At 40.7% G+C, this 19,038-nt stretch overlaps 1 protein-coding gene across 1 annotated transcript; it reads right to left on the minus strand.

The window, feature by feature from the left end:
• Positions 1-14,240: 14,240 nt before the first annotated feature.
• Positions 14,241-18,685, minus strand: LOC148042008 (cationic amino acid transporter 1-like). The gene is made up of 5 exons (XM_087684956.1): positions 18,103-18,685; positions 17,591-17,903; positions 16,248-16,608; positions 15,541-15,956; positions 14,241-15,346 (listed from the first exon to the last, which is right to left on the minus strand). Exons 1-5 carry the CDS (start codon positions 18,163-18,165, stop codon positions 14,709-14,711), a joined length of 1,791 nt encoding a protein of 596 aa, XP_087541082.1. The 5' UTR covers positions 18,166-18,685; the 3' UTR covers positions 14,241-14,708.
• Positions 18,686-19,038: the final 353 nt, after the last annotated feature.

Genomic DNA, 19,038 nt, shown 5'->3' on the forward strand with positions numbered 1-19,038 from the left:
ACTCCAGATATTGCCTTGCTTAGGTGGATTGGGTACATAAAATCCATGAATCCTGAGTTCAGGCACATAGCAGGTGAAGACAACCTAGTAGCCGATATGCTTTCACGAGCAAGGTATGATGATATGGATGTTTCTTGCATTGATGATGCTGATGATGGGGTTGATCTTTCAACCATGCATGCTAATCATATTTGTTATGTTTTTGCCTTGGAAAGCTTTGACGCGACTTTGTATACAGGAGAGTATGTACAGATTAGATGTTATTTGAGTACTATGTCTAGACAGGATGGATGGACTGATGCAAACTTCAAGAAGATTAGAAGAAAAGCTTATGGTTTCTTCTTGTGAAGTGGGCTACTTTGGAAGCATTTACGAAAGCAAGGAGGACAGCCATTGAGAGTTGTCTGTGATAGAGCTTCACATGTGCGGATCATGAAAGAATTCCATGAAAGTCTTTGGACTGGGCATCGAGCTATTTGGGTGACCTATGAGAGGATCAAAGAGCGCTATTGGTGGAGAGGCATGTACAGAGATATCTCATAGTTTGTTGAGACATGCCCTGATTGTTAGTTGTTCTCTTCAGTGAGGCATAGAGATGAGCTTCATCCTACCTACCCACTATGTATTCATTACAAGTGGGTTCTTGATTTGATTACTATGCCTGTTGGTTTATGGCTGATGCGCTACATTGTTTAGGTACGAGAAGATCTCACAAATCAAGTGGAAGGAAGAGCATTACGAGTGAAATCTACTTCAGTGGTTTGTAAGTTTCTATTGGAGGATGTTATTTACAGGTATATTAGAAAAGTTACTGCAGATAGAGATGAGTTGGATGTTGATGAGGCTAGGGAGTTCTTCTCTTGTCTTGGCATTAAACTTGCTTTGACTTTAGCATATAATCCAAAAGGCAATGGGAAGATCGAAAGAGGCCAGCCCGCTGATTGTGAAAGCCTTGGCCAAAGCATGTAGTGGACCGGTTTGGTTGTTGCCTTACGCCTTATGGGCTGATCGCACTACTCACAGTGTGACTGCAAGTTATATGCCAGCTGAGTTGATGTATGGGCAAAAGCCAGCCATGCCTACAGAAACTTGCACACTTGGAGTGCTTTATCGTGGCGGCAAGAAGAGATGATTAGATAACATCTTTTGGCTCTTCATATTCGTCAGTTGGAGAGAAGACCTGAAGATATTGAGGGAGCAATTCAAAAGCTCAAAGAATCTAGGATTTGCAACAAAAATCACTTTGATAGCAGACACAGATTGAGGCCTAAAGAGATTAAGAAAGGAGATTGGATGTTGGTCTATGACAGTAGTCTAGACAACCAGTATAGTGCTATTCGCAAGGTTTCTAGACAATGGTTTGGGCCCTATTTAGTGCAGCATGTCCATGACAATGCTACATATTCTTTAGCAGAGCTTGATGGTACGGCCTTGCAGATCCCGGTTACAAGGAAGAGAATCAAACTATTCAAGAGAAGAGATGATGTAGTATATGTAGTCGAGGAGTTAGACGATGTGATTAATGATGTACTTGAGCCAAGAGATGATGAAGATGAAGACTTGGACATTGCATATGCTTTTATATAAGATGAAGAGATTGCATTGACAGTTGAGCTTGGCAGTCACTACAAGGAATTGGGCAATTAGCGATGCCGATTAGCGACGGCGGCGACGCAAATAGCGACGCCGCAGGGAAAAAAAGCGCGGCTGAAACCAGAGCGCCGTTTTCATTTTCTTTTCTTCGCCTTTTGAGAGCGAGAGCGAGGGAGAGAGCCAAGGCTTTGTGAGAGAAGGAGAGGAAGAGACTTGCTGCCGCCGCCGCCGCCGCCGCCACCGCCGTTGTTCGCGAAGGAGAGGAGGAGCTCTCGTTGCAAAGAGAAGCCGCCCACGCTCGCCATATCTCATTGGTGAGTCTCCCTCTCTCTTTCTTTTACTTGTTGAAGGTTTAAATCGTTCTCTTTTGTTTGTTTAGGAGAGGAAATGAAAGAGAAGGAGAGGGAGAGGGAGAGGGAGAGGGAGAGGGAGAGGGAGAGAAAGAGAGGGAGAGTGCATTCTCTCTCTCTCTCTCCCTTTTGCTTGTTTAATGTTTAAATTACTTTCTTTTTTGCTTGTTTAGGAGAGGAAACGAGAGAGTAAGAGAGAAAGAGAGGGAGAGGGAGAGGGAGAGGGAAAGAAAGAGAAAGAGAAAGAAAGAGAAAGAGAAATAGAGGGAGAGGGAGAGGGAGGGGGAGGAAATAGGAGAGGGAGAGAAAGAGAAATAGAGGGAGAAGGAGGGAGAGTGCATTCTCTCTCTCCCTCCCTCTCCCTTTTGCTTGTTTAATGTTTGAATCACTTTATTTTTTGCTTGTTTAGGAGAGGAAATGAGAGAGAAAGAGAGCGAGAGGGAGAGGAAGGGGAAGGAAACGAGAGAGGGATAGAAAGAGAAAGAGAGGGAGAGTGCATTGTATCTCTCCCTCTCCCTTTTGCTTGGAGGATGTTTAAATCACTTTATTTTTTGCTTGTTTAGGAAATGAGAGAGAAAGAGAGATAGAGAGGGAGAGGGAGAAAAAGAGAAAGAGAGGGAGAGGGAGAGGGAGGGGGAGGGGAAGGAAATGAGAGAGGGAGAGAAAGAGGGAGGGGGAGGGAGAGGGAGGGAGGGAGAGGGAGAGGGAGAAAGAGGGAGGGAGAGGGAGAGGGAGGGGGAGGGAGGAAATGAGAGAGGGAGAGAAAGAGAACGAGAGGGAGAGGGAGAGGGTGAGAGAAAGAGAGGAAGAGAGGGAGAGGGAGAGAAAGAGAGGGAGAGGGAGGGGAAGGAAATTTAAGATAATATACGTATTGATAATGGTATGCAATGTGCTTTGCATACGGCCACGTACTTCATCAAAATGAACCCAAAATTATTGTTATAGAAGAAGAAACCCTTAAATTGAGTATAGGATAATTTCTCTCAGGTCTTATGACTATGAGTAGAATTGATTGAAATAAATTTTATTACTATAGTTATAAAATTTCATAGATGGCGCGCATTAATTTTAAAATGGATTACTTATACTCAAAGCCGAGATATAACAAAAAATTATCTACCGGGACAGACAAATCGTTGAGCATGATACAAGGCCCAGATATAACATCGGAAAATCTCTCAACTACTATATACAATGCAAGGTTTATGGTCAACTTGCAACTTGACGTACATCTCCATAAAGCTATCCATTTAAGCCTCGTTTGCTGTAATGTAGATAAGATGGCAAACGAAGAAGGTCTTATTGTTCAAGACCGCAAGTCGTATCTTAATCAGCGTGTCCCATGTCCTTGCTCTCAATGCAAGTTGGCAATTAGACGAAAACGCCGATTGTCTATAGAACACGTACGACGATTTGGTGAGTTTCAATCTAAGATCATTGATCAGGCGATTGCAGATTTTCAGCAAACGGTAATTTGAAGTTAGCATTTTTCATGCATTGTACTCTCAAGCTAATTGAAAACCATACGCGATAAGATTGGGTCTTGTTGGCAAATTTTGTATCCAGGGGGGTGATGTCTCGACCCAAGGGGGAGTGCACCCTTTGCGGCCAATTAGAAGAGTTCGTGGACGTGCGATGGATGGATTGCAGGAGCCAATCGACCACTCGCAAGGCCCATCTATACCGTCAATGCCAGAGGAGACAGACAACCTTCCCGACTTGCCATCAATCTTGGAGCCTGAGATGGAGGCAATGATCGATGCATTGATTCCCATGGATGTTGAGACATCTGACCCGCTTAGAGAGGAAGCATCCATACCATTATATGATGGGTGCCGAGTATCTCGGTTGAAGACATTGCTTGCACTCTTAAGTGTGCAAGCAAAATACGGTTGGAGCGATACGAGTGTGACTGAGTTATTCAGGTACCTTGCACACAGACTTCATTGTTTTTTTTTTAAACAGTATTATTGCAAACATTTGTGTTTTTTCAAGGTGTGTTATGATTTTTTTCAGGTTATTGAAATATCATATATTGCCACCTGCAAATACCATGCCTGAGTCTCGTGATGATGTACGACATGTTTTACGGAAGCTTGGCATGGACTACAATAACATCCATGCATGTATCAATGACTGCATATTGTTTCGAGATGAATACGAGACTATGGAGACATGTCCAAAGTGTGGTGCTCACAGGTATCGATAGGACTTGCAAGGGCAGACCATCCCTCAAAAAGTCCTCAGACACTTTCCGCTCATCTCCGCATAAACCACATGTTTTGCACGTCTGCCATGGCAAGCTTGGCAACGTGGCATGTGCAGAATAGGTCCACGGATGGAGTGCAACGAATATCAGCAGATTCGCGCACATGGAGCCACATTGACTCTACCTTCCCAGGCTTTGCGCGAGAGCCAAGGAATCTTCGGCTCGGTCTCGCCATGGATGGTGTGAACCCATTCGGTCTGCGCTCGACTTCTTACAGTGTGTGGCCTATAGTGCTTGTCAACTACAACATTCCTCCATGGCTTTCTACGAAGAAAGGACATCTCATCCTTAGCTTGCTCATTCCGAGCCGCTACAAAGTAAAAAATATGGACGTGTATCTTCGTCCATTAGTCGATGAGCTTAAGATTTTGTGGGAGGAGGGGGTCACGGTGCAAGATATGAGCAGGCGCGATGGTCGGCGGTCAGCCAACATTTGAGCCATTCTCATGTGGACGATGCATGACTTTCCGGGATTGGGAGAGTGCTCAGGTGAGCAGACCTTTGTTCTCGCTGGTAATATCTATATTTTATTTCATTCAATCAAGTATTCACTAGGTCGTGGATCGCCTTGCAGGTCTCGTTACCTCAATGTATAGACGCGGCGGCCCAGTAAGTCACTCATCTTTCTTATCCGTAGTTACCATGAGATATTTGAATGCATTATTGTATGGTGGATTGATATGTTGTTTCTTTTTCTGCAGAATCCGTTTGATGCTCCTTTGCAGCGGGAAGAGCTTTCGGGGGACGAGGATTTGTAGCTCGCCCTTGGATCCTTAGATCTCACATACCTTTAGTTTTTAGTCGCCCGATCTATGTAGACATTTTCTATGTATTAGTGATATTGTTTTATGATTGTACCAATCGCATTTTATGCGATATCATGTATTTATTTCATCTATCAATTTTATGATTTTAGTATATATTCTTTTTGTTTGCAAACGCTTTGTATGCAGCAGTGCAGAAACTATCTTGTATGGCTCTCCAAATTTTTTTTTCTCTATTACCGTCGCTATTTGCGTCACAAATTTACTGCACGCGTCGCTATTGTCGTCGCTATAAGCGTCGCAAATTGTCTGTAATCGTCGCTATATACGTCGCTATATGCGTCGCATTTGTGACGCATATAGCGACGCATATAGTGACGATTCTATGGCGTTGTCAATAACGACGCTTTTTCCGACGACGGGGGCAAATTTTGTTGTTTGTATTTTCGTCGCTTTAAATGTCGCTATAAGGTCTATATCTTGTAGTGAGTGATGAGGATGGGTAGTAGCTGTGGCCCATCCAGAGGATGTGCAGGTTTGGAGGGGGCGGATGTCGTGACGCTGCACATCCACCATTGCAAACCTGAGGGCAGAGTTTTTTTTCACCAAGAATTTGAACACTTTAGTTAGCGTCATTGGGATTTTATTTTTCATTGTGTGTGTGTCTTTCTATTTTTATGATTTTGTGGGAGATGCTACATGGGGAGAAAACATATTGAGTGATGAATTTTTCCACGAATCATTGTTTCCATAAATTTTGTGCAAGGGGCTTTTGGCATTGTTGGGAATCCAATGACAAATCAAACTTTAAAGCTTCAAGACAAGAGGCTTCTGTGTCTTCTGAATTTGCAACACTAAAGATATCGGAGGACGTGTCTAGGAATGAACTTCACAGATCTTTAAAGTCACTTGTCTTGGTGCTAGCTTTTGTTAAAGGTGATCAGTTTGACAAGTACTTGAAGTATGCCATGCCGATGCTGCGTTACAAATGTAGTTTACTGAACCTACATATTTTTGAGCTATAATATAGAGATTAGTATGCATGCGAAAAGAATGCTTATTCATTGAAAAGGGGCAATGGAGTATGTGGAGTGCGAAACTGAAATGGAGCTACTTATGGTAGATACACGGTGTCTTATGTATCACAAAGAGGAGGATCCTAGCCGAAGGCTTGTAAGGCCATTTATATTCCAGAGAAGTGATAGCAATTGTCCAGCTAGATTGTCAATTCAGTGATGCGGAAGGCTTGTAAGGCCATTTATATTCCATAGAAGTGATAGCAATTGTCCAACTAGATTGTCAATTCAGTGATGAACCTTTTCAAGCTTTTAGGTTTTCATTATACGTGCATGACGTATTTAGTGATGTTAAGACAAAGAAAATTTTAAAAGCACGCGCTTTCTGGTGTAAGTGCATGCTAAATTGAAGGTGGCAACAATATAGAAAGCTTTCCTTAAGAAAATGTCGTCACTTTGAGCTTCATAAATGGAGGACTACAACAGAGATCACTGTATGAATAAGGGCATGAAGTACACTCCAGGGGGGGAGTCGACGGCATTGGTGACTTCGGCATCGGCAAGCACAAAAGGTAACGAATTTGAAGACGCTGTAGTAGTTGCAGACGAGCCAGAAGGAGAAGGTGACAAGAAATTATGAAATGACAAACGAAGAAGAAGGTGGTGAGGAGACGACAGCTAACAGTACAAGGCGGGACGTCGACGGGAAGAAGAAGGGCGCAAACTCGGATCAGGCCGCGATGAAGCATTGATGATAAAGAAGGAAGCGGAGGCGGCACTGCAAAAGACAAAGGGGACGAGTCTGAAGATGAACAAAGAAGAGACGAAGACGAAGAAAAAAGGAAGAGCTGATGCGACAAAGTGCCGAAAGGAACGTCAACCTGTGCTTCAGAAATAAGTAAAGATTTGAAGTTGAAGACGAAGGCTTCAGCAAACATGAAACTGAGGATGAGAAGACGATAGATTGATGAGCAACGAAGCTGCTGCAGAAAGAGGGATGGAAGGAACATGCAAGCATAGCATGCTGCAAACTCGCAGCTTGTGACTATGCTGAGATCGCTGCTTTGTCGAGAGCTATTTGTCGAAACGTCAAGCCTACCAGAAATCGTGGTAAGGGCGAATGACTCAAAAATCCACTAATTGGGCGAGAAGCAGAAGAGTTTTCGAGTGCAAACTTGCCGCTGCCTTGGCATGGTATCAGAGGGAGCCATTGCTTACTTTGTTGCTGAGGGAATGATGCATCCATGCTCGAATAGCAATAAAGCAAGCACTGTCCAAACGATTGCTAGCAATTTCTCTCCTTCTTCACCTGCTCTAAAGGAGGTGACCTGCTGATCATCGTCAGTAGTCAACATTTGACTAGAGGAAGTGCTTATGGTCAATAAGGAGTAGTAATTGTCGTGAAGATAAAGGGACCTAGTTGATATCGTCTACAGTTGTCCTCTTTTTTCCATCTCGTTCCGGCCACTTCCACCAACCTTGCATTCCGTTAAGCTCTCTCGGTGTAACGTATACTTTCTATTAAGGCTCCATGTTAAGCAAGTGAAGTTGAGACCATGGAAGAAGAAGCCACTACTGAAATGCAAGAAGAGTTGGGTATGCTACAAACTCGATCATTTATGTCTCGACTTATATAAAAGCACCTTGTTTGGATTCCTGACATGTAGAACTTTAAAGAAGATTTGTATATATGAAGAAGATCCAAGCTTAAATTTTGAGGAGCATGTCTTTCAACAATTTGTGCTTCGAAAGAAACATAAATCTATATTAATTCATCTTCTTATTACTTTGAGAACTCTTTTACATCTAAGCTTCTTCTTCTCTATATTGAAGCTGAGTTGAGTACTCTTCATCATCCTTTGCTCCCATCTCGGGTAGCGTCCCTGTGGCGAGCGACATTCAGAACCTTAACGCGAATCTCGTGCGACATTGGAGCCATCGAATGTCAGGTGAAACTGACATGGTAGTTCAAGGAGAGTTGGTGGTCATCAAAAATTTTTTTGCTAGCGTTTTGCTTAATGATATGGTGTTTTGGAACAAAGGCATAACAAGGGGTAGAGAAAATCAAAATAAGGTATAGAAAAAGGGGGGGGGGGGGGGTATTTTCCTCTTTCAAGGCTCAAAGCTTTAATGGATAAGAGAAGTAGAGAAAAATTTCCATCATAAGGAGGTCTCCCTTTTTACTTTTTTTGTGAAGGAGAGGGGGTGTATTTATAGGCATGAAAGGGAGTATGCATGCTACTTGTCAAGAGCCAATTGAGCTTTATTAAATATTTATTTTGATTGCTTACCTGTTAGATGGTGGCATGGGGATGATTTTTTAATGCTTTCTCTCCCTCCAGGCATAAAAAATGTCATGTACATTGGACTATTTTTTCAAAAACGTATTTTTCTCTTCAAAACGACTTCATCTAGTGGTTTTTGGTCTAGTTACTTCATGACTTATCTAGTATATAGAGTCATGTCATACTCTTTGATACTTAACTTACTCAATATCATGCTCGTTCTTGTTCATTCTTCATCTATTGATTGAGGCTTTTAATGCAAATTGTCTTGCGGTTACGAAATTAATGCGATCCTCGACGTATTAAAGAGAATCAGGAATGCCAAATCAAATATAATACGAAAAATTTTATATGATCAAGCTGTCATAATATTATTTATGAGGCATATTTGCTTTTTGTTGTCTGGGAACTTTAAGGCGTCTTCTCATGTCAGATTACATAATTGATTTAATTGGAGACTCGATATCAAGAAAATTACATGCAGTCACTTATGTGATAGCTCGATGAGTAATTTTTTTAAAACGCCTCAAGCCCAATTTCATTTCTTGATATAAAGCGCTATGGTGGGAATATTACATCAATGAAGATAGTCTTATCATTTATGAGCAAAAAAAAATCATTGGAAAAAGAGAGAGTTTTTTTAGGAATTAAGCATTCCTAGAATATCTTAAGAATAGTGAATTCTAGAACAAGGCAACTTCCTATATTAAAATTCTATTGTGAAATTAGTTGGCCTAACTTGGTCAAAATTTCTATTTTATGGATGGATTAGCTTCTGCTTAGTTTTTAGTTTCTAATGACATGTCATTTAATGGATTTGGGTATATCTATATCAAGTTATGGTATTTTTGCTCTCGACTACCATGTTTGGATAGTTACAACAGTTGTACCTATTTCACTTTCTTTAGCATTATGTTTCATGAGGGATCTTCTTCAAATTATGGTCTTCTCTATTTTCATGGTTTACTTCCTCATAAGCTCTTTTGTATATTCATTGTAACTATCATCTTCATTCTAAGCTTTGAGGACAAAGATTCTCTAAGCTGGGTAGGTTTGTAATGAAGCATAGGGCTTAGTAATAGAGAAGGGGGGGGGGGGGGGGTATATAAAGTTGTGAAAAACACATGTCCATTATCTTTTAATCCATTAATAAAATATTTATATTGAGGCTTCCTTGTGTGGACCTCTTACCATAGCTAAGGGGTAAGTACCTTGCTCCACCATTGCAAGAGGTGAGTTTCTGCTGCCATTATCAATTTCATTAGTGTATTGCTTCATATTAATATTTAGATCATAGGCTATGATAATCTTGATCATGGCTTCCATAATTTCTTAAGTCTATTATTTATTTATTTTGATATGTAGTTTGGCTCTGTTACAAAATGTTGTACTTGTACTTTGACCCGAGATGGTGCATTTATATAGCATGTACCATGTGAGCATGACATCACAAGTCAAATGGTTGCCCAAAAATCACAACATAATTGCCATGTAGCAAATAGTCATCTGCCACAAATTTTGGATCCATGCACATGTGGCAACATAGAGTGATGACAATGGAAAATGACACTATAATTCTCACATCCATGGATACATGGCACTAGCATGATGTGGATTCACATATGTGGTCGTTTGCTTCATTTTTGGGATTCACTATTTTGATTCTAGCTTCCTCTATATGTTGTATCATGCTATGCTATGCAAGGGTCGAGTCAACCCTTTATGCATTTTCACATCAATTCCATGCATTTCGAAGAGATAAATTTTGTATCTTGCAATTTCCATATTGCTGAGTCAAAGCCTACCACACTATAAGGCATTTTACCATTACAGGAATGCCTACATGTGCACCATCGGGTCTAGGTCTCCTCCATCATGTTTGTTGTTACAAATAAGACCTTTGAGAGGACTTGATATTGAAATGGTGATTAGATTGCATTTTCTTTTGTATGGAATGTTTAACTTGCAATTATTCGCTATCTTTTATAAAGACCATGCATGGAAAATACTCTTTAATTTTGCATTTGCAAATCACCTCAATTTCCTTTCAACTAGAAATTCACCTCAGCTTCCCTTCAAGTAGAAATTCACTTAATCACCAATCATTTAGCAATCATCCACATATCACATAAGCACTAGAGACCTTATATCAATATAATGTGTTTCTATCCACCCACCTGAACCCTACCATGTGCAAAACACATTTCCACATTGCCAGATACCCCCCTTGAACATGGTAGGGTCAAATTTCAAGATTTCAATAGTTAACTTGTCAAATTTCTAAATTACACTCTTGCAATCACAAGGCATAGACTCAATGGCAAGAATCAAACACACTATAAAGAAAGTTCCAAAGGAGCAAGTTGATATAAGAGTAGAGGGCAAACAAGAGAAAGGGGAAATTAAGGAAGATAGAAATCAACCAGAGGCTAATCGTGAGCATGAAAGTCTTGATAAGAGAAAAGATACAAATTCTGATACAGAAATAGCAAATGGGGCAGCCATCCATCCAGAAGATGCTAGCCAAGGGGGAAATCCCATGCATTGGCCATCTGTACAAAGACAGAGCTCAAAAATTTGTGAAAAGGGGGGGTGATCAAGCGACAAATGAATGAACTTAGGAAAATTAGAAATGCATAAAAGTCCTTTGACAAGCTTATCCCCAAAGCCCCTTTCCTCAACCTTATCCCCAAAGTCCTTTGATAAGCTTATCCCAAAAGCCCCTTTCCTCAAGCTTTTCAAGGACATTTGTGATAGATATGGTCTTAGAATAAGGTGAAGATTTCTCCTTTGGCATGTTTTCAAGAAACTACAAAAGATTATTTGATTGACTTCCTCAAAGATAGCTATATGTGTGCTACACATGCCCATAGAATAACAATGATGGACAATGATATACACATTGCTAAGATTATTAGGTACATGTTTGCCAAGTTGCTTATACCAACACATAGAGTTGACTAAAAGGCCTATGACATATTGAACATTGCTCCTACTAGAAGGCCCAGAGAGTCCAAGATCATTCCATGGAGATGTGCAGATTGAAGGGCCAACTTCAAGAAAAAGTGTAGAAAGGGCTCAAAAGGACAAGTTGGCCGATAATGAATCTACTAAGGTATGTTACACTCCATTGTATTGTATTTTATTGAATCCCAAATATATAGTTGGTGTTGTCTCATTTCTTGCTTTCCCCTCATTTGATTTCCTTATTTCAAGGCATCAAAGTCATTGCACCCAAAAAAAGGACACGGACCCTATGACACACATAGAATAGTTTGACACTATCAAAATTTCCTCCTACGACCATGGGGTCCATGTCATGTAATACCCTTTGTTATCACATTTTTTATTGTCATTTGTTGTATCTCATTATTTGTAAATGTTTGATGCTCACACTACCATTCGATAAGATAAAAAATTTGTTCATGTTGGATCCTCTTGTTTCAACAAAGGTAAATGCAAGTTCTCTTGATTTCTTCTTGCATGAAATAAACCTTGATGAAATTGAATATGTCATCATCCCTTATCATGAGGGGCATATCTTTTTCTATCCAATGCTATCGAAAGCTTCAAGATGGGCATTGTTTTGTATTATCATTTTCATCTACATTTGATTTCATGCAGATTGCATTGGAGTACCACTATCTTGGACCTAAAATTTGGAAAAATGTATCCAATCCATTCCCTCAATGGTTTCCATAGGAATGTGAGACTATAAGTATAAATTGAATTGTGATATTGATCTATTTTGAGTAAGCTACAAGTGATTGATACTTTTGTACTCTACATGTTTTCAAAAAGACTAGCTACTCTTAAGGATAAATTTCCAATATTGAAAAAGGTAAAGGGATTTTTCTTAAAATAGCCCCCAAGTCCCTTGGCAGCCAAACATCTCCTCCTATGGATAGAGCTTAATAGCAAGTTCTTGGAACTTTCTTTAAGGAAAGTTCATGTTGGAGAATAGATTAATAACTGTACGTGAGATATTTCTATTGTCCTTTCTCATATACCCTTGCTATTCTTGCAATTTACATGATATTACTACAAAAAAAGAGTTTGTTTGTCTCATAAGGGCTCTGGCAATCATAGTTTTACTTCAAAAGGTATGTTCGACTATCTCCAAGCCTAGATTCCTTAGAACTTCAAAGAGTGGCTAGAGCCAAGAAGCCAACTTTGTTGTAGTTAAGAAGCTAGCTACTACAACTAAGAAGCCAATTACAACCAAGAATGCAATTGGTGCTAAGAAGCCAACTACAACAACCAAACTAGCTACGACAAGAAGGTAGCTACATCCAAGAAGCTTGCAGCCAAGAAGCCAGCTGTAGCTAAGAAGTCTATTGTAGCGGAGCCTCCATCTCACAAAGATAAGAGGACCATAGAAGAAATGGTTGGTGCGACCAAGGAAAGAGCCAATAAAAAAACAAAATCTCGGTGAAGCAGTTGGCTCAATGGCAACACAAGATGGGACTTGCAAGAAAACTATAGAGGAGGGGGAGCCTCAAAGGATGAAGCCTAAGGAAAACCTCTCAAACGACACCATAAAGTTTCTCATAAAAGACTATAAGACCCCTCAAAGGGTACCGCAAATTTCCCCATACAAGGCTAATAAGGCCCCTCAATGGCACCAAAAGGTTTCCTAAAAGAGGTTAACCGGACTCCTCAAAATGCCTCACTTAAGATTGCACAAAAGGAAAGTGAAGCCTAGGCCTCTCCTAGAAGATGTCCTAGGATAGCAAGCAAGTAGCTAGAGACTAGGGTATCTTCTTAAACACCTAGGAATACCCCAATTAGGGATGTTTCTCACATTGTATGAAGGCCCTTGTATATGTACATAACATCTTCTATTCAATAAAAATAATATTAACTCAACGATTTTTGGTCTTTTATTATTTTTTCCTGTTATTAAATTCCATCTCCCTATAGCTCTGTAGAACTGGAGGATTAATACCAATATGTAGTGTCCTCTTGAATGAAGTACCTTCAGCCTCTAGCTCAATGTTTAGCTCCTTCTTACCTATATTCCTTTTTCTTATTGAGTACTAGGTCAAGTCGGAGATATATGAATGGGCTACATAATTCAATTGAATGAATGTTAAGTATTTCAAGGTAGTCTAGATAGACACACAGAGATGTTAATGGAAATAGGATTGTTGAGTCTATGGAGATAGATTGGACAAACATAGATAGATTACATAGACTAGATATAGTTGATTGATTGTGAGCATGAGAGGTCACAGGAAAAGGGGTAGTTCACTGTGTGAAGGTAGGATGGATAAACACAAAAATGATAATGAAAATGGGGTAGTTGAGTGGGTGAAGGTAGACTACATGTATACTAATAGATTGTATAGACTAGATATTATTGATTATCTATGAGCTCAAGTTAGAGACATATCAACGAGTGAATGTTGGTTTATGAAATGAATAGAGAGAAGAATGCAAGAGAGGTCGAAGGAAATGGGATAGTTCAGTGTATGAAGGTAGTTTGGATAGACATAGAGAAGAGGACATAATAGAGGTCAAAAGAAAATGGGATAGTTCAATGTATGAAGGTAGTCTAGATAGACATAGAGAAGAGGATATAGTAGAGTTTTGAGTGAACTGGAATAGAGCAAAAGAAATCAAAGATAAGGGATGTCCAAGAGCTAAAAGGACCAAAAGAGATTTGATATTTTCCTTATGCAAAGTGGGTGCAATTCATGTATGCTCAACTAGGTCTAGCATACCCCAATGGTAAGTGACCTCCAACACAATGTATAGATCATATGTTCTATCGATGATTCCTTGGAGAATTTATAATTTCCATGAGTTTTGAGAGCTCTACTTGCTGCTATGTGAAGGCAACAAAAATCTATTGCATTGCATTGAACTTTATGTTGTTTTGGCTTCCTATCCTATTTTTATCACTACTTCTCTCCCTATGCAGATCATCTATTCTAATTGGCTAGCATGTTGTTAACGTTAGATCAATCTTTCACTATGTTTTTGGCCATGGACTCATAGATTCTCTCATCTCACATGGATGCATTTGATGAAAGCCATTGTCACATCCTTGGCACCTGGTATTTCTATGTGTGGGATTCTCTTGTATAAACTCTACACCTTGACCATGTACACACCATTATTTTTTCTCATTGGCTCTAGGTTAGGTGACCTTCTCATAAGGGACACAAATTATGATCTCCCAAATGTGTGTATTAAATGCAATTTCTTAATAGACTATGAAAATTCACTTCACATGTGTTATGATTGCTCAAGCAATGTGGGCCTACTTCGAATGTTAAACCAAATATTCAAATAGTACAAGGCTCTATATTTTTGTTTGTGCTTAGTACAATTTCCATTCCTTGAAAAAAGAAGGATAAAAAAGATTAAAATATGTTTTCTATGTGATAGTGAAAAGTTGACCTTGGTTAGAAGCATGGAATCCCTTAGGTAGTGACTGTAAGACTTCCAGCATCTTGTAGCTCTTTGGAAGATGTTGTACCATTAAAGGACTTCCCTTGCTCAAGCTTGTTGGGTAGGGATGGTGTTTGAGAGAGATCATGGGCAGCATCATAGGAAGCATGGAGACCATAGAAGACATAATAGAGGAGCATTAAACCTGTCCACACACCAAACCTAATGTATGAGTCCTTGTCCATGGATCCTAAAAGGAAGGTATTGGTGGCAATGGACAAGGATGGCACCCAAGGAACAAATGGAACTCCCCAAAACTTGGGTGTGCGTGCCTTTGGCACAAAAAGGGCCAAGCCAAGGGTGCCCAAAAACCACATGGGCACTGAGATAGCATATAATAGCCACCCTTTACCATCAGTCAATCCCCAATAAGTTGAGGTTGCGATAGAGGAGGTGATGATTATAGATAGGAAGAAGATAAGTAGGTGTTGATGATGCTTGGAGGTTTCACCACTCACATAATGTCTTCTCACAATCAAAGAGAGAGCCACAAGCATGAAGATGAAGAGGGTGCTAATGGAAAGTAGGTTGGAGAGAATGTGAAGCTCTGTAAAGAAGGCGATGAAGCAACTTGCAATGATGATCACCATGGTGGCATTGATAGGTGTACCTTACATTCACAACAGACCATGGTTAGTATTAGGCAAATTTAAAACTAGAAAAAGAACCTTGATTTTTTGAGAAAATGTTGTAAAAACCATTAAAAGAATCATTTTAATTATAGTCCCATAATAATATGCTATTAAGAGCCTTTGAAGGGAATTTATATCAGTTCTTAAGAGCATGTCTTATGAATTCACTAACCTGTCCTTTGATTCACGAGGGCAAACCATGGGGGGATGATGTGGGTTCGAGCAATGTGGGCCATGTAGCGGGCTTGGCCTACAGCACCCACAAGCAAAACACTAGACATGCTTTTAAGGGCACCAATGGCAACAAGATATTGTGCCCACTTCCAACTAGCTACATTAACAAAGGCAGAAGAAAAGGGGGCATCAATGTCAATAAGGTTGTAGGGTTGCATTAGACATAGGGTGAGTGCCATGAGACAATAGAGGAGGGTAACCAATGACATGGACGCAAGCAAGCCAAGGGGGATGTCACGTTTCGGGTTCTTTGTCTCCTCAGCCACTGTACACACTGTGTCAAAGCCTAGATATGCAAAGAATACCACTGATGCACCTTTGAAGACTCCCTTCACTCCATAAGGCATGAATGGCCTGAAAGCACACAAGTATGGAGTTATAAATTAAGTCTATTTAGCATATTGAAGGCATGGTGTGTTAAGATAAGTTTTGCAAAATACTGGGACATTTTAAGGACTTACAATGTAAAATATCTAGCAAAAGTCACAAGTTTTAACGCTTTTAAGTTCTAGTTCCAGTTACTTTAAAGAATGCTTTTCATAACTAAACTTCAAGCTTAAGTAGATTTACTAAAAAGTATTGGAAATATAATTCAACCAACATTTATAAAACTTGAGGAGCTTACAAGAATACTCTTCACCTAACCTGTAATTAGAAGGGCGAGCATTGATAAGGCCAGCAATAATGATGAAGACAATAATGAACATGTTGATGCAGGAGGCAATCCAGTTGATGTAGGAGGTGCCCTTTGTACTGATACTGGCAATGATGCCACTGAGGATAAGGACGACCACGGCAATAGGGTCTAGTTGGTTATAGTCCTTAGCCAATGCACTAACATGGATTCGAAAGTCCTTTGGTTGGTGGTTGCATAGTGTTGCAAAGTAGGATGTCCATGCCCTTCCTAGGGCTGCTGATCCTATCAAGCATTCCAATATTATGTTCCCTGCTGCTATGAATGCTACAAAGTCTCCTAGCTCCACCCTTAGGTATGCAAATGATCCACCTGTCTTTGAAGAGATTTGTCAATAGCAAAAAAGTTACAGTAGTAAGTTAGCATTTAGAAATTGAAAGAAAATGAGCTATTTAAGCCTCTATTGCAAAACTTGGGTGGAAGAAACTAGAAGAATATATGGCCAACCTAATGTATGAAATTACGTTTAAAGAAACAAGAGCAATAAAACAAGTTAAATCTTTTCACCCAAGCCTATATAAAGAAAATACAATTTATCATATCATTTGCTACAAAGATTGGTCATGCATATACAAATTCTTGCATTCCATGAATGTCATTTTGAACCCTTTCATTGTAACATGAGTGTTTAATTTGAGCCCAATTATAAGTAATGAATTAGGTGAATTTGAGTTTTTTTTTTTTCCCTTTTTGGGGGGGGGGGGGGGGGGGAAGGAGGGGTTGGTGTGCTAATCAAGTTTCTTGTCCCACTAGCAAATGAATCATCAAAGAGATATTAGAAATTTTCTAATATAAATCCTAGTCTATAACATCATGACCTTCTAGTGCAAGGTACCTGTCATAAAGTTAGCTTGTTGCAATGGGAGAGGAAGATTGCAAGTGTAGGCTATTCACTGCTGCAACAAGCCATGTATGTATCACTACATGGTAGGGACTTGTGATCTTAACCATATTGGATGGAAATGGTGTTGAGTTCTCTACTACCAAATTCAATGGGAGTGGCATGCATACCTAGCATGATGAAGTTGGGATGGAAGACACAAGCCGTGTCAAAACAACAAAAATCTAGTAAATTGGTGACAATTCCCTTGGAGGAGCTGCCTCGTGAGGTGTGACACTATTACATGAGGATAACCTAGAGCTTCCCATAGTGCAAATGGACTACTAGTAAAGCCTCTCGTGATGGTTGGTCCCGAAAGAGGGAAATGACTCAAGAAGTTAATGTTGAATATAGCACCCTGCTGGTTGAGAGGAAGGAGGATGGAGATGCAGGGAGTGTCATTAGGTGTGTTACCAGCCACGGGGATCTCGATGGCGAACTCGGTGTAGCAGAAGACGGAGAGCATGGCGGAGAAGCCGGCGGCAACGAAGGAGAGGATGATGGCAGGGCCGGCGTCCTCCTTGGCCTCCACGCCCGACAGCACGAAGATGCCCGCCCCGATCACCGCACCCACCGCCAGCCACCCCAGGTCCCACCAGTTCAGCGACCGCTTCATCTCGTGCTTGCTGCGCTGCCGCACCTCGTTCACCTCCGCATGTGCGTCCGCGCGTGCCAGCACACGCTCCCGCAGACGGGCAGGCGTCCGCAACAGTGCCGAGGAGTACGCCTGCGCGGATAACACCATTGATTTCTCTCTCTCTCTCTCTCTCTCTCTCTCTCTCTCTCGCTCTCTCTCTCTCACATGATCACTACGGAGTCCGGCCTGTCCATACAATGCGCTTCCTGTTAATTGCAGACACTGCTGTTTATTCATCCGAGTACTGTATCACACATTTTTGAGGACATGTTGGGGTCGCAGTTCTTGCCTGGAGGCTCTCGAAAGAGGCATCTGGGAAGAAGTGCTCACGAATGAGCCGCTTGCCGGCCATGGTATGAATGCTTTCTCCTTTCTCTACCGCTTGTACGCCTGCTCACTGCTCAGTAATGGTTTTCTGCAAGGCTAATTACCGCATGACAAATAAGAGTTTGCCTAGGAAGCGAGGAGGGAAAAGCTGTACTGTGACATCTGAGCGAGAGAGAGAGAGAGAGAGAGAGAGAGAGAGAGAGAGCAGCTTTGCTAGAGATAATTAGCCTTGTGCATGACGATAGAGAGATCAGACTGCATAACTAGTGACTAGAGACTCGAATATTACACAGGGAGAGATGTGTAGCACGACATTGATACTTGTTGCGAGCATGGGAGAGAGAGAGAGAGAGAGAGAGAGAGAGAGAGAGAGAGAGAATAGTGTAGGAGATGATGGGAGGGGGAGAGAGACATTTATAGCATAGCATGGCGATGAGAGCAAATAGAAGCAGGGCAAGGACACACACACACACACACACACTCTCTCTCTCTCTCTCTCTCTCTCTCTCTCTCTCTGTCTGTACTTTTCTACTGGCGTCTTTGGCAAAGCCTGAAGGGAAGTCGGAACCTTCTCTGAGCCGGCATGAGAGTATGTGATGCCTTTGAAACATGAGAGTATGTTTTAAGCATTTTAATATGATCCACAACGTACTATTGAGAACTTTGGAAACTTGCTTTATTGTGATTGATTGGGAAAAACATGAGCATTGAGCATTGATTAGGGTAAGATATCAACTAATGTGACACCTCCATGTGTTATGCCAAAATATCTCCTAAAAATTGTCTCCTTACTTACATATAAATGGCTTGCACGATGAAGCTTAACACTAATCTTGTAGCAAAAAGTCTCAATTCTAGCTATGTCTATATCATCTTAGAATTTTACATTTCTCTTTGA

The sequence above is a fragment of the Lygodium microphyllum genome, chromosome 1, assembly GCF_053477565.2.
Source record: "Lygodium microphyllum isolate KBCC chromosome 1, Lygodium_microphyllum_v1.1.10, whole genome shotgun sequence".
NCBI lineage: Eukaryota > Viridiplantae > Streptophyta > Polypodiopsida > Schizaeales > Lygodiaceae > Lygodium > Lygodium microphyllum.

Coding starts and splice junctions, on each gene's coding strand:
- LOC148042008 (XM_087684956.1), bottom strand. CDS start 18,165: ATGGCCGGCAAGCGGCTCATTCGTGAGCACTTCTTCCCAGATGCCTCT. Junction 16,609..17,590: donor CATCGAGATCCCCGTGGCTG/GTAACACACCTA, acceptor CTTCAAAGACAG/GTGGATCATTTGCATACCTA. Junction 15,347..15,540: donor CCTCGTGAATCAAAGGACAG/GTTAGTGAATTC, acceptor TGTGAATGTAAG/GTACACCTATCAATGCCACC.